The sequence below is a fragment of the Buteo buteo genome, chromosome 4 (assembly GCF_964188355.1).
Source record: "Buteo buteo chromosome 4, bButBut1.hap1.1, whole genome shotgun sequence".
NCBI classification, from domain to species: domain Eukaryota; kingdom Metazoa; phylum Chordata; class Aves; order Accipitriformes; family Accipitridae; genus Buteo; species Buteo buteo.
This window is the reverse complement of record NC_134174.1, coordinates 53,597,821-53,624,987: the sequence shown is the minus strand read 5'-3', so window position 1 is coordinate 53,624,987 and position 27,167 is coordinate 53,597,821. Positions and strand designations below refer to the sequence as shown.

General features: G+C 60.4%; 5 protein-coding genes across 9 annotated transcripts; 2 read left to right on the top strand and 3 right to left on the bottom strand.

The window, feature by feature from the left end:
• Positions 1–4,360: 4,360 nt before the first annotated feature.
• SLC25A28 (solute carrier family 25 member 28) lies at positions 4,361–8,660 on the bottom strand. Of its 2 annotated transcripts, XM_075026180.1 has the most exons (4): positions 8,263–8,660; positions 7,864–8,092; positions 6,886–6,942; positions 4,361–5,468 (listed from the first exon to the last, which is right to left on the bottom strand). In XM_075026180.1, the coding sequence occupies exons 1-4, from the start codon at positions 8,614–8,616 to the stop codon at positions 4,951–4,953; spliced, it is 1,158 nt and encodes a 385-aa protein (XP_074882281.1). In that variant the 5' UTR covers positions 8,617–8,660; the 3' UTR covers positions 4,361–4,950. The 2 variants fall into 2 exon arrangements, with proteins under 2 accessions (XP_074882281.1, XP_074882282.1); XM_075026181.1 differs by lacking the exons at positions 7,864–8,092; positions 8,263–8,660 and adding an exon at positions 7,531–7,771.
• Positions 8,661–9,312: 652 nt separating this feature from the next.
• Positions 9,313–14,702, top strand: ENTPD7 (ectonucleoside triphosphate diphosphohydrolase 7). The gene is made up of 12 exons (XM_075026173.1): positions 9,313–9,434; positions 9,511–9,708; positions 9,798–10,003; positions 10,117–10,270; positions 10,676–10,779; positions 10,853–10,909; positions 11,399–11,547; positions 11,635–11,801; positions 12,570–12,894; positions 12,999–13,084; positions 13,204–13,365; positions 13,527–14,702. The coding sequence occupies exons 1-12, from the start codon at positions 9,427–9,429 to the stop codon at positions 13,753–13,755; spliced, it is 1,845 nt and encodes a 614-aa protein (XP_074882274.1). The 5' UTR covers positions 9,313–9,426; the 3' UTR covers positions 13,756–14,702.
• A 687-nt stretch (positions 14,703–15,389) lies between these two features.
• ATP6V0E2 (ATPase H+ transporting V0 subunit e2) lies at positions 15,390–17,601 on the bottom strand. 2 transcript variants are annotated; one of them, XM_075026185.1, is made up of 4 exons: positions 17,413–17,601; positions 16,947–16,994; positions 16,521–16,666; positions 15,390–16,243 (listed from the first exon to the last, which is right to left on the bottom strand). In XM_075026185.1, the coding sequence occupies exons 1-3, from the start codon at positions 17,532–17,534 to the stop codon at positions 16,573–16,575; spliced, it is 264 nt and encodes an 87-aa protein (XP_074882286.1). In that variant the 5' UTR covers positions 17,535–17,601; the 3' UTR covers positions 15,390–16,243; positions 16,521–16,572. The 2 variants fall into 2 exon arrangements, with proteins under 2 accessions (XP_074882286.1, XP_074882287.1); XM_075026186.1 differs by lacking the exon at positions 17,413–17,601 and adding an exon at positions 17,068–17,277.
• COX15 (cytochrome c oxidase assembly factor COX15) lies at positions 17,452–22,014 on the bottom strand. Of its 2 annotated transcripts, none has more exons than XM_075026179.1 (8): positions 21,862–22,014; positions 20,966–21,088; positions 20,534–20,720; positions 20,145–20,312; positions 19,559–19,640; positions 19,073–19,227; positions 18,056–18,169; positions 17,452–17,763 (listed from the first exon to the last, which is right to left on the bottom strand). In XM_075026179.1, exons 1-8 carry the CDS (start codon positions 21,873–21,875, stop codon positions 17,632–17,634), a joined length of 975 nt encoding a protein of 324 aa, XP_074882280.1. In that variant the 5' UTR covers positions 21,876–22,014; the 3' UTR covers positions 17,452–17,631. The 2 variants fall into 2 exon arrangements, with proteins under 2 accessions (XP_074882280.1, XP_074882278.1); XM_075026177.1 differs by lacking the exon at positions 21,862–22,014 and adding an exon at positions 21,568–21,824.
• On the top strand, positions 21,853–27,016 carry CUTC (cutC copper transporter). Of its 2 annotated transcripts, XM_075026183.1 has the most exons (9): positions 21,853–21,933; positions 22,258–22,329; positions 22,403–22,462; positions 22,742–22,951; positions 24,249–24,284; positions 24,729–24,862; positions 25,463–25,490; positions 25,894–25,999; positions 26,581–27,016. In XM_075026183.1, the coding sequence occupies exons 2-9, from the start codon at positions 22,260–22,262 to the stop codon at positions 26,690–26,692; spliced, it is 756 nt and encodes a 251-aa protein (XP_074882284.1). In that variant the 5' UTR covers positions 21,853–21,933; positions 22,258–22,259; the 3' UTR covers positions 26,693–27,016. The 2 variants fall into 2 exon arrangements, with proteins under 2 accessions (XP_074882284.1, XP_074882285.1); XM_075026184.1 differs by lacking the exons at positions 21,853–21,933; positions 22,403–22,462 and having other exon boundaries at positions 22,166–22,329.
• The last annotated feature ends 151 nt before the right edge of the window (positions 27,017–27,167 follow it).

The window sequence follows — 27,167 nt, the reverse complement described above, 5'->3', positions numbered from 1 at the left end:
AAGGACATTAAAGATGGTTGTCGTGTCCAGCATCTAGTGCGTGATACAGCTGCGTCCTCGCCAGAGGGAGCTCTCCCCCCCCACGATGGAGGCATGGCCCAATTTTGGCCCAATTCCCTACTCCCTCCCGGTTTTATAGCCCTTGGCAATGCTCCGGGCCACATACTGCTCAGGTCTAATGGGCACCCAAAGGTGCTGGGAACAGAGGAGAAAGCTGCTTGGATTTGCATTTCTCCTGGCACCCACCTAGCCGTGCCAGACATGGTCTGTGCACTGCCAGGAGGCTCTTATGTCAGTCCCCATGCCATAGGTGTCCTGGGGGGGGGGCGGGATTGCAGGGTTTCTCTGGGGCTAGCACTGCCGCCAGCGCAATACCTGCAGGCGTGCTGGGCTGGGGAGATTAGGGCTGGAGTCGTCCCCCTTGGGTCTCCTGGAACAGCCCTTGCTTCAGCTGCTTTTGAGACTGATCCCAGAGCAGACTCTAGTGTCACAGCACACTTGAGCTGTCCCCATCCATGTGGCCTTGAGGGACTGACCACTGCTGCCACTCCCATCCAGCCCATGAGCAACTCTTCTCCCACCTCTGCCACCTCCCCAGTGCAACACGCCGTCTGCCCACACCCCAGCTCCAGCCAGGCAGCATCTTCCCAAGGCCACTTTGCAGCCCCTTGTTGGGGGACTTTGACACATGACCCTGCACTAAGTTCGGGTATTACCAATATCTCCCCATCAAACCAGGCACACTGAGAGCAGTCCCAGCCCAGTCCTGGGCACTGCTTCCTCTGGTGGCTCTTTACAGCCAAGAAAGCAGGTTTTTCAGCCTCAGCATTACCTTTCAGGCTATATTCCCTGCCTTCCTGCACCACGATGCTTGGCTGGAGCCAGGCAGGCTGGGACCAGCCCGGCCAGGAGCTGTCTCTCAGCAGTTTAACCCAGGCAGAAGTATGGGTCAGAAGAGGGTTTCCCAGGGCCCACCAGAGGCAATGTCTGCTCTGTGTCCAGGCAGCCCCGGCGCCCGCGTTTACCACCACTGTGAGGCCGTGGGGTCATGAGAACGTATATGACTTTATTGGGGTCTGACAGAACCCTGAGGAATCCCAGAGCCAGGGTGGGTTGGGGCTGGAGGGAGGCTGGGAGCCCACCTCTGTGCTCCCCGTGGGCTCCAGCCACCTCCTCTCACTGAGCAGGGCTGTCAGGCACCCACCACAGAGGGGCTGGGGGGTGGGAAAACTCAGGGTAGACCAGGGCGCCGGCAGAGGAGGGGCAGGGATATGGTTAGGCAGGGCAGTGCCCTTGCCCCCCCCCGCCTGCCCCTGAGCCGGTCTCGCAAAGGGCCTTGCGGGCTGGGACCCAGCAGCCTGTCTGGGGTCCCTGAGGCAGGAGCACCTCAGGAGCCCACCACCCCCAGCTGAAGGTACAGGGCAGACATGCTGGAGGGGTCTCCCCTTCTTGCTCTGGGAGAGATGATCCCCCCCCCCCCCAGCTCCCCTCATCCCAGCTCTGCCCTTAACCTATGGGAGTGCAGGCATCTCCAATTACCCCAGGAAGGCGGCCAGGGGCTCCTGAGCTGCTCCTGGCATGGCAAACTCGAGCTGCCTGAAATAGCTTGGGATTGTGCCGCGGCAAAGCTGTGCCAGCCCTGGATCTGTCACCTGGAATGGGGGAAGGCCAGCAGTGCTGCCCCGCTCTGCCTGCTTGGGGGCTGCGGGGCTCCCCCCATCTGGGACCCCCCCAGCACCAGCGGCAAGACAGGGCTCAAGGGGCCGTCAGACACAGGAAGGCAAGGCAGCAAATCCCTGCTGGATGTGGCTGGGGATCCTGCAGGGAGGCAAAAGGAAAAGGGGTTGTCTACAAAACTGCCAGGCTGAGAGTGGCTTCCTTGCTGGAAAGCCAAAAATAGTCTCTTTACTCAGAAGAGGCTGTAGGAGGGATCTCAGGCGAAGTGCAGCCAAATACCTAGGAGACTGTAGGACAGACCCAGAGCAGCGTGGCTTCACAGAAGCATTATCAGCGTGGAAAGGCAGCGGCTGTAGCTGAACCAGCCAATAACTCTGTTACCTCTGGGCATCTTATCATGCCAAAGGTGCCAGAGGAATTGGGCTGGCTAGCGAGTAGACACCCCCACCCTGACAGAGCTGGGGAGCAGCTGCCCGCTGCCATGGCCAGCTCTTGGTCTGTGGCAGAGGTTCAGCTCAGGGGATGGAGACAGCAGCAGGACAGGGGATTTTTCCAGTCTTCCGTGGCCTGGCCCAAGGGATATCTGGAAACCCCCTGGGCAGTTTTGCTGTCCCTGCAGCACCAGACCCCTCACAAGCAGTGCCATCCTCTGCAGGGCTGCTGCCGCCTGCGCTGGCCAACACGCAGCCGCTGCTGGGTAAGCTGGCAAAGCACCGGGAGACCAGAAAGGCCATGCCCTTAACAAGAGAGCACTCAGGCCAATTGCTTACATTAGCATCTCTGTGCTGTGCTGACTTATCATCTCTCCGTTCCTGGGGGTCTTGCCCCAGCACTTCTGTGGGCAGTTATTCCTGGAAACATCCTGGAGTCACCTTCAATCATGCCTTCACCTGCTGACATTTATAGAGCTTCTTCTAGGGGCTGATGGATTTAGTTGTGCAAATCTCTCCTCAGCCCCAGTTTATGCCTTTCCCTCCACGGGGTTTGTGTTTGCCCCAGTTCATGGTGAGGGCTAAAGGCAAAGCTGCAGCTCTGCTACCAACAGCTTTCGGCTTCTGGGCAGGGAGACCCAACCTGGCAGAGGCCAGTCATACCCGTCTTCTGCAAACTCCTGTCTAATGCCCTACCCACCAAGCTAATCCTCCCCTGGTCTCTCCCAGCCATTTCTGCTTCTCAGATTTCTCCCTCTTGGGTGGAGGAGCCGCAGGGCTGCCAAATCTTGCAATACTCAGACTATTTCTTAAAGCCCCAGCTCCTGAAATGGTGGGAAAAGTGGAGGCTCCAGACCTCTGGTGGCTTTTGTTTCTTTAAGGAGTTTCTCATCCTCCTGCTAGTGCAGAAAAAGCAGGGACCAGGAGCCTGCAGCCCACACCAGGAGCAGAGGATGGACACAGCACACAACCCAGGTGGATCCGGGCTGCAGAGCAGTGGCCGTGGCTGCTCTGTGCTCAGGGACACCGAGACCTGCTGGGACAGCCGTTGAAAATCCCACGGGCGGTCGCTTGGCATCCATCATCCACTGACAAGTACCAGGGCAAGAGAGGTGCTTAAGGGAAAGGTGGAGCCAGGGCTGGGCTAGGGCTTGGGCAGGGTGTCGAGCACCCAGCCCTGCAGTTTGTGGCCCCCTGCCCTCCAGTCCCCTGGCACTGCTGGGGCCTGATGCCCCCAAGGGCTGTGCATCCTCCCTGCTCACCCAGCAGCCTTTCCAGCTGCAGGAAAACCCCTCTTTCCCCTCACCACAGCCCACCCCAGCAGCCCTGTGAGCAGGCCAGGCCAGGCTGGCAGATCCTCTGGAGCAGCCCTGAGCCGAGCCAGATGCTTGCTGGCAGCACATACCATGGCTGTGAACGCATTTCCTCCAGGGAGTTATTTTGGGCATGGCACTGTGGGACGCATGCCCCTCCTGCAGGCACTATGGGAGCATCCCACGAGAACCAGGCGTCACCCACGGGCAGCCAGCTTGAGGAACCCAGAGCTCTGGTCTGGGAGAGTCAGCACAATGAGGCGATACTTCTGTGCTCAGTACGCAACCTGGTGAGGCTGGCTCGCAGGTCCAGAGCTGGGTGGAACTCTAAAAGAAGTTTCTATCAAGACAGTTAACAAAATGGTAAGCTATTCTGTTAATTATCATTAGATTGGAAAAAATAATAGCGCTTTGAGCAAGTGTGTTGGTAGTGCTTTAAGGTGCTCATCAAGTATCAAACTAGTTTACTTGCTCAAAATCAGAGGGCAAAAGCCCTGCTGAGCCCCGAATCTCCTATGCGAGATGCACAAAGCCCTCCAGCCTCACCCAGTGCTGAGATTCCTGTGCCATCCCTCACAAATGCAACCCAGGACTCTCTTGCCATCACCTCCATTCGGCATCCTGAGGACCCCCGGTCAGACTGAGGATGCGGGACTGCCTGGCTGAGGAGTATGAACCTCAGCTGCTCCAGCAGGGTCACAGCCCATGCTAGTGGCAGGCGACGAGCTGGGCCACGAGCCAAAGGGGATGGGGACCACCCTCCTCCCTGGATGCTGCCAGGGTGGCCAGGCCAGGCAGGCCTCCTCCTCCCACCACCACCCCCAGACCCCATTTGCCTTCTCCCTCTGGCACCCATCAAAAGAGCTCAGCACTGGGCACAGTCAGAAAGGCATGGTGCCAGGAGCTGGGCCATGCAGGAGTAAGAAGGGGACAGGAGGATAGAGCAGAACTGTTTTTATTGGAGGTGTCAAGAGCAGGAACAACAACAAACCTACAGGCTCCCCTCCTCAAGTGCCATCCTCCCCCTCCCACCACCAGCGGGGCAGTCAGCATCACGTGTGCGTGCTACAAGACAACGGCAAGGCTTACACTTTGCTTCAGCCAAAAGCCATACAAAGTCCCCAGCATCCCGGGCAGTGCTGCCACCGCCCCCTCCTTGGCGACTGCGAGCTCAGCTTGGCCCTGCCAGAGGCAGGGCAGGACATTCACTTTCCCCTCCAAGGAGGGGCGAGCTTTGCGTGAGAGGAGGTTTTGGTTAAGGGAAGGACAGGAGCACAGCTCCACCGAAGTGCCAGGGGACGTGACCTGGGCTGGAACTCCCAGTGGGACATCTCAGAGGACCCTGGGAGAGAGCAAGCCGTGCAGCCTGAGCAGAGCTGCAGCAGCCACAGGCAAAAAACGGCAGTGCTAAACCCCGAAGGGCTTCGCCGCCTCCTCTCTTCAACACAAACCGAACTGAAAGGGAGAGGGGTCAGAAGACAAACCAGGAGGGGAGATGAAGCAGGTCTGGAACAGCGTTTGGCTCTGGCTCACTTCCCAGCCCGCCGCTCCTCCTGGCGCTTGGTGAGGATGTATTTGAAGAACTCGTACACAGACCAGGCGATTGCCGTTGAGGGCATCTGATAAATGACTCTTGCCTGGACCCCTCTGAAGTAGGCGGTCACGCCGCCCACTTGGTACACCGTCCTGAAGGCATTGGCCATGCCTGTGATGTGTCCGCTGATGTTGGAGCTCAAGGCCAGGGACTCCTGGGTGTTGAGCAGCGTTTTGCAAACGTCCAAAGGCGTAGTGGCAGCGGCAGCAACAGCCCCCGCACAGGCTCCGGAGACCACGTGGGAGCCTGGGTTGTACTGTCTGTGGGGGTTGAGCTGCTCTTGCAAGAACTCGTAGGTCATGAAGTGAATGGCTTGGAAGGGGATGTTCATGGTGAGCTGGGTGGTGTAGCTGCGGTAGAAAGCTCCGGCCCCTTCGTTGCGCCACACAGCCCGCACACAGTCTGTCACACGCTGGTAAGGTGAGTTGTACATCTGCATCCTCTGTTTGACCACTTGGGACAGCAGCAGCGGCAGCAGCAGCCAGGACCCAGGCGCAGAGGGGAAGAGGAGAGAGAAAGGGTAAGCACGAAGTCAGGCTTCCTCCAAGTGCCCGGAATTTGGTCACGCTGGCTTAAGAGCTCATGACGGACAACTCGGACCAGCAGTGCCCTGCATGTCCCCAGGCAGGACTGCAGTCATTTAGATCAGCTGAGGCATCACCATCACACAGACATCACCACCAACAAACTGCGCAGCTGCCACAGCCCTGGGAAACATCCCAATACCCGGGTGCTTATACTTCAGATCAACCCTTGCTCCCGAGTGACTGACGTCTCCCCATCCACTGCCGCAGAGCTACCTCGGCATCCATTCCCTTATTTTCCAACAGCTCTCGATCTGGATGAGCCTGTCCCTCCCCAGCCGCCCCTGCTGCAGCCCAGAATAACCACAGCACATTGCAGAGTCCACCAGCCAGGGATCATTAGCAGCCACTGCTGAAAGGCAGCCACTCTGGGGCAAGAACCAAATGCCAAACCTCCCCCAACGCATCCAAGAGCAGGGCAGGGGAGCCCAGATCGCAGCCTGCTGCTGTCCTGCCTCCCCTTATTTCAATATGACCACAAGGAGCTAAAAATGATGCAACTACCAACTACTACAGTTGTGATAAGAAGACGAGCTCCAGGGAAGGAATGACAATGGTCTGGCCACACAGCTGCCAGCTCCTCAGGGTCCCAGCTGGGCAGTGGGCAGGCGAGAGCCTTGCTGGGCCCAGATCAGCTGGAGCCTGCACGGTCACGAACCGTCCGGTTTTAAGAGGAAAATAATACACTCACGATTGGTCTTTCCTTGTTACTCCTCCTTCTCCCACCACTTTCACAGACTTTTAATTACAAACTCCCTCTGCCTTTTTCACACATACTGGGCTCAACAAAATCAGTATCTTCCAGACATTTCACAACACAAGATCGCCCTTCTCCTGACTTCTCTAGCATGTCTTTTACACCCCATTCTTTTTTCTTCCTGAACACAGGCCCAGAACCATAACACACCTTCCTGAGATCCCACCACAGCAATGCCCAATTTCCACATGCTTGGAATGACTTCAACAGTATGCATCGCACCTCTCTTGCCTTCTCTCCTGCTCCAGGTAACTGTCACCAGCCAAACACCTGGGCGAAAGACCGGTACCCTCCTGGCTCCTTCTCAGCTGGGGTTTGCTGCGCTCCCCAGAATTCATCTCTTCTACCTACCCCCTCTGTAACGGGCCGCCACTGGGCTCCCTAACCAGAGCCACAGCCACTGGCCCCCAAAATGATCCTTGCGGTCAGGCGAGCAACGAGGCGAGTACCCTCTGTGCCGCAGAGGGGACCTGAGTGGCGCAGGCAGCCCCCGATCCTCCCCTCCCTGGCGGGCCAGGACCATCGTTACCTTCAGCAGGGTTCATGGCTGCATCGTGGAGCAACGTTGCTACACACCCGGCTGCACCTGCAAAACAAGAACTGCCACATGTGAGGGGGGGAGGCGAGGGACCCCGGGGCTCCACCGCAGCCCCGAGTCCCCTGCCGAGGCACAGGAGGAGGCCCCTGGAAGAGGGCGAGATCCGAAGGCAGCCTCCATCTCCCCTCCAGGAAGCGGGATGGTCCTCAGTGGTTCCCACCCAGAGAGAGCTCAAGAAAGAGAGGGAGAGGATTGCGACAGGCTGTCGAGTCCCATGGGCTAAGCGGGACTCACTCAGGCCCAGCCCCTGAAGGCCAGGCTAATGCTACCACCTGCCAGGGGCCCAGAGGACAGCGAGCGTCCCCGTGCCCCATGGATAAGGAGAAACCCGACGGCACTTGGCCGCGTGCCTGCCAAGGGCGCGACGTGCTCCACTCTCCCCTCAGCCCCATGCTTTCCCCACCGCGGCGGCTCCTGGAGTCGACTAACGGGCACCATGGCAAGATGGGCTCCGACATCACGCCGGTGCTCCCGGGGCGAGTTCCGGCACTGCCAACCCGCGGAGCTGCGGCCGGTCCCGGCTCATCTGCGGGTGGCTCCTGTCCGCTGGCATCCTTCTGAGCTGGGGCCACTAACCTGCTTCAAGCCTGGGATACCTGGGAGCAGCTCCGGCAGGCGCAGGACCGGCGCTTCCCCCTGCCCGGCACCGTGCCGGCGCGGCACCGTACGGCTGGCCCGCGGCTGGAGAGAGCACAGGCCTTTAGGACATCCGCGGCTCCCTGGCCCCGCAGCGGCGGCCAAGGCCCTGCGGCCGAGCGGGACGGGGCCAGACCTCCCTACCGCCAAAGCTCGGCCTCTCCCCACCCCGCTCCCGCCCCGGCGTGGCGGGACGGGTGGCCCCCCGGTAGCCCCCGGCCCCCGTAGCCCCCCAGGGCGGGGGGGGGTGTTGGTGGGCGTCGGGAGCAGTACCGTTGGCCACATGGCTATTGCCCCCCGCGTGGATAACGTCGCTCAGCGTCTTTTTTAACTTTTCGTAGCAGGCGAAGTAGAGGGCGTGGGCCGGGCCGGCGCCGGTGGCGGTGATGTTCATGCCCCGCATGGGCCGCCAGACGCCCTCGGTGCGGGCGATGCGCCACAGGGCCTCCAGCACGTTCCGGTACCGGGCGGCGGGCTCCGGCCGCAGGCTCTGCATCCGCGTCTGCAACACAAGGCCCGGGCGGGCGGCACGGCACGTCACGTCACGGCGCGGTACGGATCGTCACCCCCCGCGGGCCCCGACCCGGGGCGACCCCCGCCTCCCGCCCCGGGGGGCCCCGGTTTGCCGCTCCCCGCCCCGCCGCGCTCCCGCCCCGCCGCCGGTGCCGGCACCTTGACGCAGTCGACGGGGTACATCACGCAGTGCTCCATGACGCCCGCCACGGCGCCCGCCAGCATGTGCGTGGAGACGGCGGCGCCCTGCGGCAGCGCCTCGTAATCGGGGACGGGCGGGGAGCGCGGCTCGGGGCCCCGCGCCGCCTCGGGCCCTCCCGGGCCGGCACCGGCCCCGGGACCGGCGCCGGGACCCGGCCCCGCCTCCGCCTCCGCGCCTCCCCGCCGCGCTCGGCCCGCGCCGCCGCCGCCGCCCATCAGCAGCAGCAGGACGCGGCCCGACTCCGCGCCGCCCCGCGGGCCGGGGCCCGGGCCCGGGCCCGCGCCCGCCCCCGCGCCCGCCCCCAGCTCCATGGCGCCGCCGCCGCCGCCGCCGCCGCCGCCCCGGCCCCGCGCCGCGCCGCCCCGCCCCCCGGCTCCCGCCCCGCCCCGCCCCGCCGCGTTCATTGGCCGCCCCAGCCCGTCGCCCGCCCCCGCCGGGCGCCCACTGGCTCGGCCCGCCGCCCGCCACCCCCGCGCCCCGCGCTCATTGGCCGCCGCCGCCGCGGCTCGGACGCCGCCACTGGCCGCCCGCTCCCTCCGGCGCGCTCGGGCGCGCTGCCCGTTGGCCGCCGGGACTCCCCGCCCCGCCGGACCGCGCAGCCCATTGGGTGCCTCAACTTCGCGCCCCGCCCCGCCGCGCAAGCCCATTGGGCGGCGAGCCCGCGACCTTTGGCCCGCCCGCTGTTCCTCTGCGCGGGTGCGTGGGGGGGAAGCAGAGAGCCGCCATTGGCCGCCTCGCCCGCCATTCCGGCTCTCGGCGCGTGCTGTTTATTTTGGGCGCCTCGGATTGGCTGGGCGCTGGCGGCAGGGCGGCTGCCATAGGCCGCGCGGGAGGAAGTCTCTGCGTGACGCCTCCCGGCGAAGGTCGGACGCGGGAGCAAGGGCGAAGCCAGGCGCGGCCCTTGGCCGCCGGGGGGCGCCGTCCCGCGGCCGGTCCGATTGGTCGCCGGGCCGCGCGGGCGTGGCTCCGCGGCCGCGGGGGGTGGGGGGTGGGCGGAGCGCCGCCCGGCGGGGCTCGGCGGTGGGGGCCCCTATTGGCCGCGCCGGGGGCGCTGGTGACGTGGCCGCCGGTGCCGGGTGCCGGCAGCGGGGCGATGCGCGGGCGGGCGGCGGCGGGCGCACATGGCCAGGTGAGCGGGGCCGGGCCGGGCCGGGGGGGCCGGGGCCGCGCCGGGCCCGGTGCTGAGCGGTGGCCTCTGCCCGCAGGATCGGCGTTTCCTGCCCGTCGTGGCGCTCGGCGGGACCCTGCCCCTGCCCGGGGCCGTGCCCGTGCCCGTGCCCGGGGCCGCGGCAGCGCCCGGCGGCGCTGGGGGTAGCCCTCGCCGTGGGGCTGCTGCTGCTGCTGGCGGCCGCCGCCCCCCGCCGCTGGGCCGCGCCGCCCCGCGCCGCCCGACGCGACGAGAGGTGAGCGGGGACCGGGGCTGCCGGGGGGACCGGGGGTCGCCGTCGCCCGCCGGTGCTGAGGCGCCCCGTCGTCCCTCCCCGGGCCCCAGGTACCTGGCGCGGGCAGAGGAGCTGACGGCCACCGACACCGAGGACTCGACCCTCAATTACGGGGTGGTCGTGGACTGCGGGAGCAGCGGGTCCCGGGTCTTCGTCTACTTCTGGCCCCCGCACAACGGGAACCCCCACGACCTGCTGGACATCAAGCAGATGAGGGACCGGAGCAGCCGCCCCGTCGTCAAGAAAATTAAACCGGGTCGGTGCCAGCCCTTTCCGCTCCCGGCCCCGAGGCCCCCCGCGCATGGGATGGGGACGGCCGCTGCCGGTGCGGCAGGCCCGGCCGGTTCACGGCCTCCCTTCCCCGGGCAGGCATCTCCGTGGCGGCGGCGGCAGCCCCGGAGCAAGCTACGCCCTACCTGCGTCCTCTGCTTCGCTTCGCGGCAGCCTACGTCCCAGCTCAGAAGCACAAGGAAACTCCGCTTTACATCCTGTGCACGGCAGGCATGCGGCTGCTGCCCGAGAGGTGAGTTCGTCGGCCCCCGTCGGGGCGAGCCAGTGACCTGCTGGGATCCCTCAGCCACGAGAAGGGGGGAGACGGCTGCCTTGTCTTGAGCCTAATGGGACAATTGGGAATCCTGGGGGTGGGGATTGAGAAAGGAAAGGGTGCGTTGTTGGGGCGAAGGGCGAGGGCTGCAGGAGGAGGGTTTGCGCACACTGGGAGGGAGCCCAGAGGAGACGCTTTTTACTGAAGTCTCAAACAAATAGATCTCGTTGCTCGTCTCCAAAGTGCACTGGGTGCAGCAGCAGGGCTCCTGGGGCTGGACGTGGGGCGTATTGCAGCGGGATTCCCACTCCTTCCTGCGCTCCCGCAAAGGAGCATCGCTGGCGAAGGTCCTTTAGCATCTGTCCCTCTCCCATGTCCTTGCAGGCAGCAAGCTGCAATCCTGGAGGACTTGGTGAGAAACGTGCCCCTGGAGTTTGATTTCCTCTTCTCCAAATCACATGCAGAAGTGATCTCAGGGAAACAGGAAGGTAGGAGCTTCTGTGAAGCACTGCTTGGTTCCCTTTAGCGTGTTGTCGTAATGACCCTTTCTGTCTTGTGCAGGTGTCTATGCTTGGATTGGCATCAACTTTGTCCTGGGCCGGTTTGATCACGAGGACGGTGAGTCTGGCTGCTTGTAGAGCAGCTGGGAGGGTCTGAGCAGAGCCCAGCTGGAGCTTGCCCCGGTGCTGGAGCTAAGAGCAAACTCTGGAGCAGGCAGCGTCTGCCCCTTGGACCAGGCAATGTCTGACCGCAGCCATGAGCGTGAAACTCTCCAGAACCTGGGACCTGGAGGGGCACCTGCCCTGGTCACAGGAACGGGTCCCTGTGTGAGGGGGGCACCTGCAGCGTTTTGGGAGAAGAACCAGGGAGAGAGGGTTTGTAGTGGTGTTCCTGTAGTGGCTTCTGGTGGTGGATGCTTTGGGGGAACCTACAAAGCTGGGGGGCGGCCAGCCCCATGTGCCAGGACCCGCTGCCCTGCAAGTGATCCTTGGGGGCTGCTTGCAGGGGTGGAGGAGCCCCATGAAGCTGCTGGGGGGGGGTGATAGTGGAAGGGAGGAGATGCCCCCCAGGCCCTGCCCCTTGCTGATGTGCTGCTGTGGGTTGCAGAGGAGGATGCGGTGGTCACTGTAGCGCTGGGGGACCAGGGAGAGTCCCTGGTTCGGAAACGAACAGTTGGGATCCTAGACATGGGAGGCGCCTCCCTGCAGATCGCCTACGAAGTGCCCGACTCCGGAGCTTTCTCCTCCCCGCAGCAGGTGCGTATCTGGCTGGCTGGCCAGCCCCGAGAACAGCCCCTGCCTTCCCTGGGTCATTGCTGATCACGGACCTCTCTGCACCCCCAGGAGGAGACTGCTAAGAGCTTGCTGGCGGAATTCAACCTGGGCTGTGATGTGCAGCACACTGGCCACGTGTACCGCGTCTACGTCAACACCTTCCTGGGCTTCGGGGGCAATTTTGCCCGGCAGCGCTACGAGGAGCTTGTGCTGAACCAGACCTATGCGCACAACCGGTATTGCTGCCTTGCCTAGCGGTGTCCCTGCTAGGGCATTGCAAAATGGGGTGCTGCTTCCTTCACGCCGCCCTCTCCCCATTGGATTTGCCCCAGGAGCCACCCGTGGCGATAACAGCTCCCACAGCCATGCTGGCAGCAGCAGGTGCCCGGGCTGGCACAGGGTGCACGGGTGCTGCCCTTTTCTGAGCCCAGCAGGCGTTACCAGTGCTACAGCTCCCTGCCTTCCTCCTCCTCCTCCCCTCGCGGCAGGCTGCAGGGAGGCCCCTCTGGTGGCTTTCGGCTTTTCCTGCTCTGACTTTCCCTCCTTCTCCAGCACCGATTCACTCAGCACATCTTTCCATCGCATCCCCACCTCGAGCTCTCTGTCTCCTGCCTCCCCTTCCCAGAGCGCTACGTGAAGCTGTCACCAGAGGCGGAGAGGCTTGGTGCCCAGGTACTCCTGTGCCGGGAGCAGACCCTGCCTCTAGATCCCCAGGGGCTGCACAAGGGTGCAGATCCATGCGAGCTGGTCAGGGTGGGCTGTGCCTTGTTGCACCCCGCAGGCGCTCGGGGCACGTGTCTGCGGGTCAGTGTGAGAGATCTGGCAAGTTTGGCCTCAGCAGGAGGTGCCAGGGCGGGTGCCAGTGCTGCAGGGTACAAGAGAACACAGCGTGGTCTGGTGCGGGGGGTATTTGGATGCGGGGCAGCACTAGACTAAGCTTTTTGGGGCTGGTACAAGACCTGTCCCCCCATGCAATTGCCTTTCCTTCCTGGCCTGTTTTCCAGCCTGCATGGCCAGCAGACAGGGCTGAGCCCCGAGACGCCCTTCCTGGACCCCTGCCTGCCTGTGGGGCTGGAGGACACAGTGATGAGGGGCGGCCAAACCCTGTTTGTGCGGGGGCGAGGGGACTGGCTGGCCTGTGCAGAGCTGCTGCAGCCCCTCCTGGCTGGGCCCAACAGCAGCCAGGCCTCCCTGGTGAGGGCATACAAAGCACCCATCGACTTCGGCAACAGTGAGTTTTATGGCTTCTCCGAGTTCTTCTACTGCACTGAGGACGTGCTGCGTCTGGGGGGCCGCTACAGTGCCCCCACCTTCACCTCTGCTGCCCAGGTGGGTGCTGCCGCAGCCCGGGGGCTGGGGAGCCGCCATTCCTAGGGCTGGGAGGGAGTAGGGGCTGTTTCTCTGCTCTGAGCCCCGACTTCTCTGTCCCTCAGGAGTACTGCAGCCAGCGATGGGAGGTGCTGACCCAGCGCTTCCGCGGTGGCCTCTACTCGGCACACGCTGACCAGCACCGGCTGAAGTAAGCGGCTTTGCTGGGGGTGTGCCATGGCTGGGCCTCCTGGGAGGCTTTGGCTGGGGTGAGGGACCGTGGTGCAGGTGGCAGCATCTGGCTGACGCTCTTGCGTGCTGTGCCTGCAGGTATCAGTGCTTCAAATCAGCCTGGATGTACCAAGTCCTTCACCAGGGCTTCCGCTTCCCCCTGGACTACCCCAGCCTGCGCACGGCCCAGCTGGTGTACGACCGGGAGGTGCAGTGGACGCTGGGAGCCATCCTCTACAAGACGCGGTTTCTGCCACTCAGGTACCATTGGCTCGCTGATGGCATTGCTCGGGGAAGGGTGGTTGGGGAGGAGCAGGAGTTGCCGCACTGGGCGAGGGCTGTGCCACTCCAGCAAGGGGAGCGGCAGCACGGACCGTGGTAGTACCCCATGGCATCTCACGGCCAGTCCTGACTCTCCGCAGGGATCTCCGGCAGGAGAGCATCCGGCAAGCACACGCCTCCTGGCTGCGCCTCTCCTTCGTCTACAACCACTATCTCTTCTTCGCCTGCATCCTGGTCGTAGCGCTGGCCATAGTCCTCTACCTCCTGCGGCTGCGTCGCATCCACCGCCGGCAGCTGCGTGCGGCCCAGCTCACCCTGCTTTGGCTGGACAAGGTGGTGGTGCCGCCAAGCCAGGGAAACGGGCCATGACACCGGTGGTACCCACCGTGCAGTTGCACCAACAGAACCAGGGCTGGCTGACAGCCTGGGCTCCGAGGGCTTGGACTCTTTCTTAAAGACCATCTCAACTCTGCACCCTATCATCTCCACATCAGAACCAGAGCCTGTGGGCTGAGGCAGCTACGGACACCGGAACTTTCCTCTCTGCCTCACCCCAGTTCTAATCTTTGCATTCCTTGGCCTCCGGCCTTTGCCTCACTACGTGGTGTAGAGCAAAGTCCTCTACTGCCAGCGGGCTCGAAGCTGCAGCCCTGGCAGCTCCCTTAGATAAGCAGGTGGCCAGCCCAGGGCTAGGAGTACTGGGTCACCCCATGACTCAGCCACCAGTTTGCAGAGCAGGCTGGTGATGTGCTGTAGCTCATCACCCGGGGTGGCCTTTCTGCAGTCCCTTACTAGCCCACAGGCTAGAGAATAGCAGTCACCAGCGAAGTTACTGCAGGAACCAGGTGAACCGCGAGTTCCACTGAGCTGCTCTGCCCAGCCTGGTCCCTCTTGGAGTATTCCTTAAGAGGTGCCCTGTTCTTTGCAAGTCTTCCCTTCCCAGGACAGTCCTGTGGGCCTGGCCAATGCCCCAGGCTCAGCACTGAGGGCTCAGGGATTGGTTCCTAAGGCACCACCAAAGTCGGCTACCCTTTCCTTTCATACATTCCCTCCTGGGCACGTCTGCCCCGTGGCATCCCACACGTTAATCGGGCAGTAGCGCCGGGACCCGTGGTTCTCTCCCCCGTGAGCGCAGGCTGGGCCTGCCCACAGAGGAACCATCTCACTCCAGCCCAGCTCACTGCCCCAGGGCAGGTCTGGGCTGTGCACACAGGCATGAGCCTTCCTGCCCTGGGGCTGGAGCCCCCAATGAAGCGTCACTTTTTACTTGAACTCATCTGTTCCCATTCCTGTAGCAATAAACAAACCCGTTGAGCCATCCAGCACTGGTCTTGTTTTCTAGTGAGCACCACCCCAGCAGCAACAGCTTCTGGATAGCAGTGTGACTGGGGGCCAGCGCTCATCTGCACAGCATTGCTTCGTGCCACTGCAGTGGGACAACAAAGCTGCTTTCTTGCCAGACGTTCTCTGCCCTTCCAGCAGGACAGCTGAGCTCATCTCCCAAGGTGGTAGCAGCAAGGGAAGCTCTGATTCAAACTGAAGTGTTGTGAACCTTGGAGACAGCATCCTTTGCTGCCCTCCTCTCCTCCTAAGAGAAAAAGCCTGCCCACTCAGAGCCCCTGGAAGGTGTTGCTCCATGTTTTTTACCTTATTCCCCACCCCAGCCTGAGCAAGGGGCCACTAAACTACTCCAGCTGCTGCACAGCCAAAGGGATGGCCCCAGCACAGCTGCCTACCACCAGAGAGGCTGGGCAGGTACCCAAGTCTCCCTCTAGCACATACTGTTACATACCTGTGACCCTCGTCACACAGGACAAGTGCACAGGTGGCATCAAGGATAAAACTTTCCATGCACGAGCATGCTGCCAAGCTCCTGCTCAACAGCTGAGGATCCCAGCCTTGTTCTCATGGTGCAAGAACAGGGTTAGGGGGAAGGGAAAAAGTCTGAATAAAGCCAAGACTGCTCCCCAGCCTCAAAGCAGCAAGTGACTCTGCCTCCAGCATCACTTACTAGAAAAAGGATTTATTTCCACCACACAAATTTAACAAACACAGTCAGGTAAATAAATACAGATAAATTATGTGATAAATAAGGGGAAACAAAAAACACAACACCCTACTCGGTTCTTCTTGGAACCTGGACACAGGTTGGGTGGGTGATGGTACCCAGACACTACTGCAGCACCCTCACTGCTGAAGCAGGAGGAGATGCAGCACCCCTTTAATCCCCTCCAGCAGGCTGCCAAGCAGCAGAACCCTCTGTCCTGCACCCCAGCACCTCCCTCATCACACCTCAGAGGGTCTGCATGTTCCTCCAGCGTCAGCCCTCCCTTCTCACACCCACAGCCAGCATCTGTCTTAGCAGGGACCACCCCCACCACAGGGGACTGACCATACAACAGAGGATGCTACGGGCTCCTGCCTTCTCACGCAGAGGTGTGGCCGGTGCCTGAAATGACCAGGAATATGGTAACTAGTTGGGCAGCTTGGGCTGGAAGCAGGGGTTTCACTTGGCGGGGCTATGGCTGAGTGCACTGGAGGGAGCAGGGCAAGCACAGCGGGGACAGGAGCTGCTGGCACTACACACAGATCTCTCTCAGGACGGTGCTTAGTGTCAGTGACTACAGCACTAGGCCAGCTGAGGGGATCTCTCCCTGGTAGTGTGGTTGCTCCCAGGGCCAGGTGTACCAGGCCCTCGTCCCAGGCGGGGGTGCTGCCTGCCATGCTCAGGGGCCCAGCCATCACTGGTCCAGGTTGCAATGCTCAGGGTGCACTGGGGCAGCGGGTCCAGCCTCTGTTCCAGCATGTCTGGGGGCTGCCTGGTACGGGAGAGTAGAGGCTGGAACAGCAGCAAGAGCTGGGGCAGGGAGAAAGGAGGAGAAGTTAGCACCAAACTGCACCCACAAGGTAGCCCCCACAAACCTAGATAACCACAGGCTCAGAGAGACGAGCTTGTTTGCTCAGGCCCAGTGCAGAGCCAGCAGCCCCATGCCGAGACCAGCTCACCACAGCCACAACGCACAGAAGCCAAAGCAACTCCCACCCAGCAAGGGCCACGCTGCAGCTCCCTCTCCAACCAGCCACAGGCAGGCAAGCGGGAACACCTCTGCCACCCCAGCCCTCTGCCCACTCACGGTGATAATTTTGGGGGGGGTGTCTGTTCAGGTGCCGGCTCCTGAGGACTGCTCACTCCCAGAGGAAGCGCACGTACCAGATGGTCTCGTTCTTCAGCTGCGGCCCAAACAGGGGGTTGGCCTGGGCCAGGATGGCAATGAGCCAGCTGCAAAGGGACCCAACCTGCTGTCAGCCCCGGCAGCACGGGGGCAGGGACCAGGATCCCGGGATGCTGCTGCCTCAAGGGGCTGGCAGAAGGACTGCTGCCCCGGGGGGTGAAGTGCCCGGGAGGGAGGGAGGCAGGCTGCAGCTCGAGGGCTGTCCCATTCATCCACGGGCAGGAGGCTGGGCAGCAGCCACCGGGCCCGGTGAGGCCCCACGGAGGATGGGGGAGTTGGGGGGGGGGGGGGGGGGGCCGGTACGGGAGGCCGGTTCGCGGTACTCACAAGAGGTAGCAGCACACGGCGGTGGTGACCAGCATCGTGATGATCACCCTGCGGAGACACCAGCGTGAGGCCCGGTCGCGAACCCCCCCGTCCCCGGTATCCCCTCGGGGCCCCCACTCACCCGCGGTTCGGCCCCTTGGGCACGAACCAAGGGGCGGCGATGCCCACGAGGCCCCAGAAGGCGGAGAAGAGGACGAGCGGCAGCGCGAAGCTGTGCGCCGTCATGGCCGCTCCGCTCCGACAGACCGACGGCCGCCGCACCGGATGCCGCTCTGCCCACTGCCGCGCGCGACGGCCAATCCGCGGGCGGAGCGCACCGCGCCGGCGCCACCGCCGCCTCCCATTGGCAGAAACGCGAAGCCGGGCCGACGCCAGGGGGCGCCAAAGGGAGCCCGCCCTCCCTCCCCTCCCCATCCCGCCGCGGCGGCGCGGCTCGGCGCCCCCCCCTCCCCGCATCCCTCCTCACCTCGCTCCGGGAAGGAGGCACCCAGCCAGACACCAGCCGCTCCGTAAAAACTCCTTTATGTTACAAAGGTCACACCGACACCCGCCGCCCCCTCCCCGCGCACAGCCTGGCTGGGCGCACATTCCCCCCGTATGCCGCGGTTGGCTGGGGGGGGGGGGTTCTCTGCAGCCTCCGGGCGCAGCGCCGCAGCTCCCCTGGGAGGGCTCTGCCTCCGGCAGGTTACTTGGGGACCCGTCGGAGCTCGCTCATGAGCCAGAGCGCCATGCTGAGCAGAGCCAGGGAGCCCGACTGGTGGGTGGCGGCCAGCGGCGTGGGGACGTACAGCAGGAGGGTGCTGATGCCCAGGCCCACCTGCCGAGAAGGGAAAAGGAAGGAGTAAGAGCAGCTGTGGATGCAGCGTTGATACACATCCACAGCGCAGAGCATGATGTAGAAAGGCCACAGCCAGACATCCCACCCTCAAATTCAGACAGTGCATGCAGTATGGCGAGGCCCTGGGCCTAGGCAGGTCCACCTCTTCAGCTCCAGGCTCTCGGGGCCAGCACAGATCCAAGCTGGAGACAGCTCTGTCTTGTGAACATGCTACAAAGGACTAGAGGGAGGAAAAAAAACATAGAAGGGAGGCGGGAGAAGATGACAGTACCTGCATGCAAGCCACAGCCAATAAGGAAGTCACTGCCATCCTGGTCCTGCGAGGAAGTGGGATCTTCCGCGAGAAGAGGTACAGTGCTGTGACAGCTGTGACTGAGGCAATTCCCTACAGAAGGGACGAGAAACAAGCACCCTTCAAGAAAAGTTCAGAGGAAACGGGTAGCGTGGCCTTTGGCTGGGCCTTCCATGCAGTAAAAGAAATTTCATGAACAATATTTAACTGTGGAAACGTGTTAGTAGCCATAACCAAATCCTGGAGCTCCCATGCCTGCCAGGTTAACAACCCTGAAATTTAACTAAAGTTATAGAGTTCCATTTCTCTCCAAATTAATGCTTTATTTTCCAACAGCGTTTCCTCAAGTCATTAGGGACTATCTGTGTCCTCATCCCATCTGTCACCTTGACAGCTAAAGGTGGAAGCTGTCATCTGGAAAATTGATCTTATTTTCACCACTCGGCTGTAGTTCACCAGCCTAATCTCACTGTGCAGGTCACCCCAGGTGATTCCTCTTCTAAGTCACTTAATCTTTCTTTTTAGTCTTAGGGATGGCTTAGTCCACAGCAGTGCTGGCAGTGGCATTTAATATCTGGATTGCTCTAACTAGCTGTGATATTTTCACAGGGCGCTACTGGTGTAAAGCAAGTTCAGAAATGCTGGAGGAAGCATTAAATATCGGAATTTCCAAGTTTTATTTCACGCAGCTTTCCCAGACATTTCAATAGCGAAGGCTATCCTGGTCTGCAGCTTATGTTATGGACAAGGAGACACAAAGAAACAAAGTCTGTAACTTGTGCAGGAGGAAGATGTCCTTAAGGAAGGAGACCACATTGAAAATAAACGAGAGTGCTAACTTCCTCTTTCTGCAGAAGCAAATTGGTAACATGCTCTTAGGACCTCCGGACACCTTGGATATCACTCAAGCTGACAGAACCACGGCCCAAAGAGGACAGCTTGGCTGCAGGAGGCAACTGAGAAGCAGCACAGACATAGCAGGAAGACAGCACTTACCAAGATCCTGTGATCAAACTGTACAGTTGTAGGATTCTCAAAGATATTTCTCAGCACGGGGGAGAAGGCAAGGAGATCATCTGGGATCCAGCGATCACCCATTTTGGGGAAGGAATTGTACACAAGGCCAGCATCCAGCCCTGCCACAAAGGCACCTGCAATTCCAGAGCAGAAAATCAGACTACCAGAGTAGGCAAAGGTGGCGCTCCAGGTTGCAAAGCTCCGACTTGAAGAGCTCAGCTTGATCCTGTATTTCTCTTAGAAACATATACAGAGATCACACAGCAACAGGCAGGCTGGAAGGTACATCTCCACCTGCTCAGGAAAGACCCATAAGGGAGGTTCTCGACTGTAAGCTCCCTGACAGCAATAAAGTTTTTCCCAGAGAACATGATGGTGTTGCTCACAGTCACCACCAGACCAGAAATAAAAACAGGGCAGAGAGGAATGAGCCACAGATGGGATAGCAGAAATTAACATTCTTACCTGAAAGAGCAGTAAGAAAAATGAGAGCTGTAGTGCCATGAGCATATTGTCTCAAGCGAAGGAGCTGATGGGTTTCAGGTAACTGTAAAATTTAAAAAAAAAAAAAAAAAAAAAAAATCAAGGCAAAGCATTTCCAGTGCTGTTTGCAGCAGGTAAGAAAAGCCTTCGCTGCATATATAGGCCAAGGGGTTGGCCTGTATTTTACAGGAGGAATCTAGAGACCACCACACAGCAGTGTCACACTTCAGTGGTTCCTCAAAACCACAACTGAGTCCAACCCTGTGCAGAAACTGGAGTGGCCACTGGACAGTTACTGGCACAAATCATTTAGCCCTGCCTGAGCTTGCACGAACTCTGAGATTAATCACTTTTGAGCGGAACAGCACGAGTCAAAGGAAGCATCCCATAACCAAGAAGTTTACAGACAGGGTATTTTGCAATGCGGTATTAGATCGGAGTCAGGAATAGAGACTAAAACGGAAACACCATCACCCTTCACACCCTTTCCTCACCCTTCACATCACATCCCCAACCCTCTGAATTGACACTGCCCTGCACTTTTGACTCCTGACACAGCGCTCTGTACCTTGTGTCGCGGAAGCAGCAAGGACAGCCCTGTCCACAGGCTAGCAGAGTACAGAACCAGCGCAGAGCCGAGATGTGCTGCAAGACGGTACTGACTGACCCGAGGAATGTCGTAAGAGTCTGGCTTCTCTTCCAGCCCGCTCTTCACCATGTACCATCCCAGCAGCCCCTGACAAAACAGGAGAGGGGTTAAAGCCAGGCAGGGCAGCAGCAACTGCTAAGAGCAGACAAACATTAGGGGCAAAGCAACTTGTTTCCTTCACCTTCAACCAGCTACCAGCACTGCCACCCCCCAAGCTTTCATGAATCCCACTGCCTCAACTACGCTCAATCAGAAGATATTTGCAGGAGGTGCTGCCGCTAATCCCTGCGGCTACAGAGTTCGCTCACCTGGAAGCAGACCAGCCCGCAGAGCGCAAGAACACAGCCCTTCATGGGGCGGCTGAGCCAGCCCTTTTGCCAGAAATAGGCGGCGGGCAGAATGTAGGCCAAACCCACAACGCGGCCCCACATACGGTGCGAATACTCCATGTACCAGATGAACTTGAACTCTGTCAGCGTCATGTCATGATTCAGGCTGTTAAAGACAGTAAAACAAGTGACGTTTTCATGTGATACAGCAGTCCTATGCCATACTTTGCAGGACAAGGGATCACCTTCCTCAGAGAACAAAAGTGAAAGCGAAGGAGCCATCATCAGACAGGCTTTGTGTGCCCTCCTAGTGATGTTAGAAAACATTGCCCTTCTTACAAGAGTTCCTCGAGTGGCTCAGTCACAGAAAGGGTGCTCCCACCCACCCTCCTTCCTGTTTTGCACACTCACATTTTGAACTCTGGGAACTGTTGGTACTTCTGGAACTCAGCTTCCCACTCCTGCTGCGTTCTTGGGGGTTTCATCTCTTTCACCAGGTGCCAGTCAACCATAGAAAGGCCCGATTCCGTCAGCCTGGGAGCAGACAGACACAAGCAGGCACAATTTACTCGCTGACAGCATGGAAATCTACCGAACCGAAGCGAGAGCTGTTGGCTGCACCAGACAACCCTTAAACTCACAGTTAGAAACAGGATGGAGATCAGGGAGTCTGTGAGTGATCAAACAGACCCAAAATTACCAAAACCGTGTAAGGGACGGTTATCCCTGGCTGGCACTAGCGCGCCGCAGACAGTCTCTCTGGTACTCCCAGCCCTGCCCCACGGTGTCCCCTCGCAGCCTGGGGCGAAAGACACGAGAGGAGCTCTCATAGGCGCACTCGGGGCGGCTCCCAGGCGTGGGAGGCAGAGCTGCAGGCCGCAGGGACGGCCCGAACCGGTCACCGGCGGCGGCGACGGCCGCCTCCACGCGGCCCCAGGGCTGAGCCCTTCCTTCCACGGCCCCGGCCGCCGGGCGCGAACCGGTGCCAGCGGGGCGGGGGGTGCGGCGCTCACCTGGTGACGCCGCCCAGCACCACGGCACCAGCCACGGCGCCGCTGCAGGCCAGGAGCCACCGCCCCACGGCGGGGGGGGTCGCGGCGGGGGGGGCCGCCTGCTGCAGGAGCCGCCGCGGAGGCGGAGAGGCGGGGCCCGGTGCCGGTGCCGGCCCCCCCCGCCCCTTAGCGCCGGCGCCGCCGCCCCGCGCGGGCAGCAGGAGCCGGACGCCGCCCCGCGCCGCACGCAGCATCCCGAGTGACCCCGGAAGTGGCGCGCGCCGCCGGAAGAGGGGCGAGCACTTCCGGACACACCTGGGCGTCACCATGACAATCCCCGGCACGTGACCGAGAGCCAGCAGCGACCCCCGCGCGCCGCCAGCGCAGGTGAGGGCGCGTGCGAGGCGGGGGCGGGGCCCGGGCGGGGGCGGGGCCGCGACCGACGCCGGGGGGCGGGACTTAGCGCCGCAGCGCGCGAGCGAGGCGCGCCGGCCGTCCCCCCCCGCCCTCCTCCGCCTCCACCCTCCCGCGCCCGCCCTCGCGCCCGCGGACGGCGCGGGCCCGGGCCGCGAGGGGGCGAGGCCGGAAGCGGGAGCGGGGGGGCGGGGCCTGCGGCGGAAGCGGGGCGGGGGCGGGGCCGCGGCCGGCGGCGGCGCGGAGCCGGTCGGCAGCCATGGGGCGGGCCGGGCTGACGGCGCCGCTCTCCGCCAGGTATGGACGATGGCTTCCTCATGGAGGTGTGCGTGGACTCGGTGGAGTCCGCCGTCAACGCGGAGCGCGGAGGTAAGGCCCGCGGGCGAGGGGGCGGCAGCGCGGCGGGCCCCGGCGGGGCCGGTTCTGACGCGCCTCTCCCCAGGTGCAGGCCGGATCGAGCTCTGCGCCGGCCTCGTGGAAGGAGGGACCACCCCGAGCATGGGTGAGCCGCGCCCGCCCCCGCCCTGCGGCGGCCCGCGTCCTCCCCCTCCCCCGGGGCCGCTCCCCCTCCCCGGGGGGGGGGCGGCGTGCCCGGCGCACCCTCCTGCCCGCCGTCCTTCCCTTTGCCCTCTTCCCCTGCCCCCTCCCGCCAGCCTGGCTTTCCCCCCCGCGTCCCCTGTGCCCTCCCCTCCCCCTGTGCCCGTGCCCCCCCCCCCCCAGCCTCTCCTCTTGCCTCCCCCGGCGGCTGGGTGCTGAGCTGCCGCTCTCCTTTCCCCCCCAGGACTCCTGCAGGTGGTGAAGCAGTGCGTGCGGGTCCCCGTGTTCGTGATGATCCGACCTCGCGGCGGAGATTTCCTCTACTCGGACCGGGAGGTGGAGGTGATGAAAGCCGATATCCGCCTTGCCAAGCTGCACGGGGCTGACGGGCTGGTGTTCGGGGCCCTCACCGAGGACGGGCGCATTGACACAGAGCTCTGCACAGCGCTGCTGGGTAAGAGCGTCCCCGGTCAGAAACGCTGTGCTGAGCTCTGCGCGGTAGCTGTGCGGTGACCGTGGGGGTGGGAGTTCCGCGTGGCTCTGTCCGGTGCTGTAGAAAGAACCGTGCAGGGTGCTTTCATCTGCACGTCTTGTCTGTGGTCTTGCCATCTCTCTCCACCTTCTGCCGGTTTCATGTATTGTTGTGAGACGTTAAACAGGTAAGAAGCTTTGCAGACCAAGGGCCGCTGCCCCAAGTGGTTCACACAGAGTTTGAGGCCACCTGGGATGTAATGGCAGGGTCTAAGCAGGAAAGGTGCTTAGGTGAGCTGCTTTGGGGGCGTTAGAGTATTAAACTGTTGGATTCCTGTCCCTCTTCATTTTCCTCGCCCTTTATTCTTTTCCTTATGTCCCTGTTACAGGTGTCTAGGGTATGTCTTTCTTGGACTTCGGCCTCATGGGTAGCTGGCAACTCATCTTCATTTTTTTCCTCTAACGCACCCAGTGAGAAAGAATAATGAGAGAGAGATGGAAACGTATAAAAGGATACCAAAACTACAGTGAGAATTTGTTAGTCCAGACGCCTAACGCGTAGAGAGAAAGAGAATTTCCTTCTACATCTTTTCTGTGAGCTACAGGCAAAGCTAAAGAGGGCTGAGCGTTGCCCTGGTGATGTGCTGCCAAGGTTCTTGTATGTATGAAGGTGAATGGACTGTAGGGAGTGCAGCAAAAGAGAGCGGTCTTGCCAGGATCTGCCTCCACTAGAGCAATGAGGTGCTCTGCTGGAACCAGCATTTCCAGGGCAGGAGGCAGTTGCATTTCTTTTCATAGAAGTAAATAAGTTTTGCCTAGTAAATAGAGCACCACTGGTGAAGTGAGCTGTGGTCTGAGAGCAGAACTTATAGGTAGTGAAAGAAATCACAAAAAATCAGCTCTCCTGCTTTCAAAGACTACTTGCTGGTCTTGTCCCTTCCCCAGGTAGATGATACAACTTCCCTGCTTCCTTCCTGCAGAGAAACATCTCTGGTGGGAATGAGGGTTCTGCATGATCCAGATGAGGTGGGGGATTTTGGTGTTACTCATAACAACAAAGGTTTTTTTGCTTCCTCAACGGGCAGAAGAACTCTTCCTCACCAAAGAGCCTGACCAAAGAACAGCAGCTGTGTTGTTCCCAGCAAGTACTGGGACTCTTCTGAGCTCCCCATGAATGGCCTGAGAAGCCTTTGCCCTCTTTCATCTGATGTGCTTTTCTGGTTCTAGCACAAGGGACTCCCTGTACTAGCCCTGACTGACCATATGTCTTCTTATTGCAGCGGTGTGCCGTCCCCTGCCAGTCACGTTTCACCGAGGTGAGTCGCCTGGGACAGTGGCCCTGGCAGGGACCAGCCTCTGTCCCACTGCCAGGGGAAGGTGGGGCTGGGAGGGAACTGAGCTTAAGGTACTTTGGTCATTCTTTGGAGGGGGGAAAGCTCTGCATGTTGTGTAAGAGCAGGCTGTGGCTGCACTGTTCCCCCAGGAGGGGAAAGGTCCAGGGGGTGCATGCTTGGGGGCTGTGTCACTGCCCTGTGTGGAGAGGAGGCATCTGAGGAGCTGAGCACGGTGGCCCTGCCACTGCTGTGAGGGGGACATTATAGTCAGGAGCTGTGGCTCCCTGCAGGGGTGGCCAGCTGTGAGAAGGACCCTTCCTCTCGTTGTCTCCTGGGCTCCTGAGCTGGCTGGGGGACAGGGCTTGAGCACGATGAGCTGAGTGATTTCTGACCTGAGTGATTTCTGAGCTGTTGTGTTGGCCTCAGCCTTCGACATGGTGCACGATCCCCTGGTGGCACTGGAGACCCTGATTTCTCTGGGGTTTGAGCGGGTATTGACAAGTGGCTGTGATAGCTCAGCGCTGGAAGGATTGTCTTTAATTAAGAGGCTTGCAGAACAGGTAAGTGTTCCCTGTGCTCCCCTGGTTTACTGCGGCTGCTTCCTGGGCATTGCCTGGAGGCAGCTCCTTTATGGTAGCCCTCATTTCTGTAAGGGAACTCCTGTCAAGGAGCATTTGCCCTCCCTCTCTGGCTTGGCTTTAATCTTTTCTTAAGTCCATGTAGCCTGGACCCCAAAGTCTCCCACAGCAAAGACTGGTTGGGTTGTTCTTGGTCGCAGACTGGGAGGAGGGCAGTAGGAGTTGATTTCAGCAGCAGGGTGTGATTAGGCCATGCAAACAGCAAAGTGACGTCCCTGTTGGGGGTCTCACAGTTCCTGTTAGGAAAGTGCAACAGATGTACCTGAGAGGTAGCCAGGTGGGATAGAGAGGTAGGAAGAAATGGTGACAAGTTGCCTTAGCTGTACCTGCAAATTCTTTTCCCCTTCTCCTTGTAACACATGAATAGTACAAAATAGGTGGGTGAGAGTCCACGAATCGTAAGCCATGGTGACGTCCATGAGTTTGTGGAAGGCACTGCATGTAAGGTTTCTTTGCTACCCCACAAATGCATGTGCAGATGTAGTGCTGAGCAATATCACTAACATGTTATTCTTCTTTCAGGCAAAGGGCAGAATTGTGGTGGTGCCAGGTAATGGTGTTTTGTCATCTGTAACAGGTCCTGTAGTCCCTAGCACCTGCTTCCTAGCCTCTTGCCCTGGGGTGTGCTGTTTGATCTGGCTTTCTAAGCCCGGTCCCCAGGAGGAGGAGCTCCTGCCCTGGTGCAAGTAAAGGCCACGCAGACAGCTGGGGATGGCAGAGCTCTGCAGCCACTTGCTTGCTGGAGGATTTGGGGACAGCTCTATATCTGTGGGAGAACATGAGCCAAGGCTTCTCTTGTCTCTTTTCATGTGCCCGGGTCTCCATTTTCCCAAGGGCTGTCTTTTCCCTTCAGTGTAGATGGCGCTTGTCCCTTGGGGGTAGGTCCCAGGGTGGTGTCAGGTCTGGGACGGTGCCATCTGCGCTGTATGTGACATCGGGATTCTTCCCACCAGGGGGTGGCATCACAGAGCGCAACCTGCAGAGGATTCTGGAAGGCTCCACTGCTTCTGAGTTTCACTGCTCTGCTCGCTCAGCCCGGGACTCAGGGATGAAGTTCAGGTAACTGATTATATGTTTTTATTTTTTAGTAAAACTGTACAAGGGAAAAGCTGGATTAATGTGAACGTGAGTTTGTAGAACAGGCATAAATTTCAGACAGCTTCCTTGGTGCTAATTGCGCTCTTGTGGTTGGGGTCCTGATGCCTGGCTCTGTATTCTGCAGTGTGTGAATCCAGCACTGCTCATCATCCAGACACGGATGCAGAACCGGATCCTTGGGGCATTTCTTCTGCTACTGCTGCCCTAGGGCTTGTGAGTGCGCTTGTGTGGCACTTGGGAACGCAGGTTCTGGTGTAGCTGCCTTAGACCTTTAACACAAGTGTGTAGGATTTGGGAGGCCAGTGGGATGTGCTTCTGAGGAATGGCTTACATCTGTCCACAGGTCTGCACTGGGTTTCTGTTGATGCTGTTGTTTCTTGCCTTTGGATTATTCCTCTTTCTATTACTGTCTCATCTTTGGTTTGGGTGACACCAGCAGGTTCTCTGGCCACTGCTGAGACTAGGGGAGATAGTGGGTTTTTCTTAGTGTGTCTTAGTCACCTGTATCACCTGCAGATAGTAACCAGTGGTTTTCCTGACAGAAATCCGAACGTTGCCATGGGAGCGTCCTTCTCTGCCCCTGAATACTCCATAAAGGTGGCAGATGTGGCCAAAGTGAGGACCCTGAATGCGATCGCAAAGAACATTCTGTAGTGGAAGGCACTGTGCTGGGACAAGAGCGCTGAGACTCCAGGGTCTTTCCTGCCACATGGACAGATGGGTATCGCTTCCGTCCTCAGGCTGCAGAGGATGTGAACTAGGTGATGAAGCCTGACATCTCTTCCCTTGGCTTCCCCCGAACGACCAGTTCCTGGCCTGGAAACTTACGTTGGCCATTTTAAATAAAAGGACTCATTCCCAGATGTTGTGGCAACAAGCTGTTCAACAGTATTTGGGAGGAAGGGAGCTGAGCAAGTAGGGGGACTGAATTGTGTAGCACTGCATGTGATTGTCAAATAAACACTGCAGCTGCCCCCCTCTCGCTGTGCTTTTTAAAAATTTATTTATATTTTACAGGTAAGACTGTGATCTGTGTTGCATAGCCTGAATTAATCAGGCCCCTTCTGCACCAGAGAAGAATACAATCATCCAGAATACCAGGGAGGGAAACATCATAGCCACAGGTGGA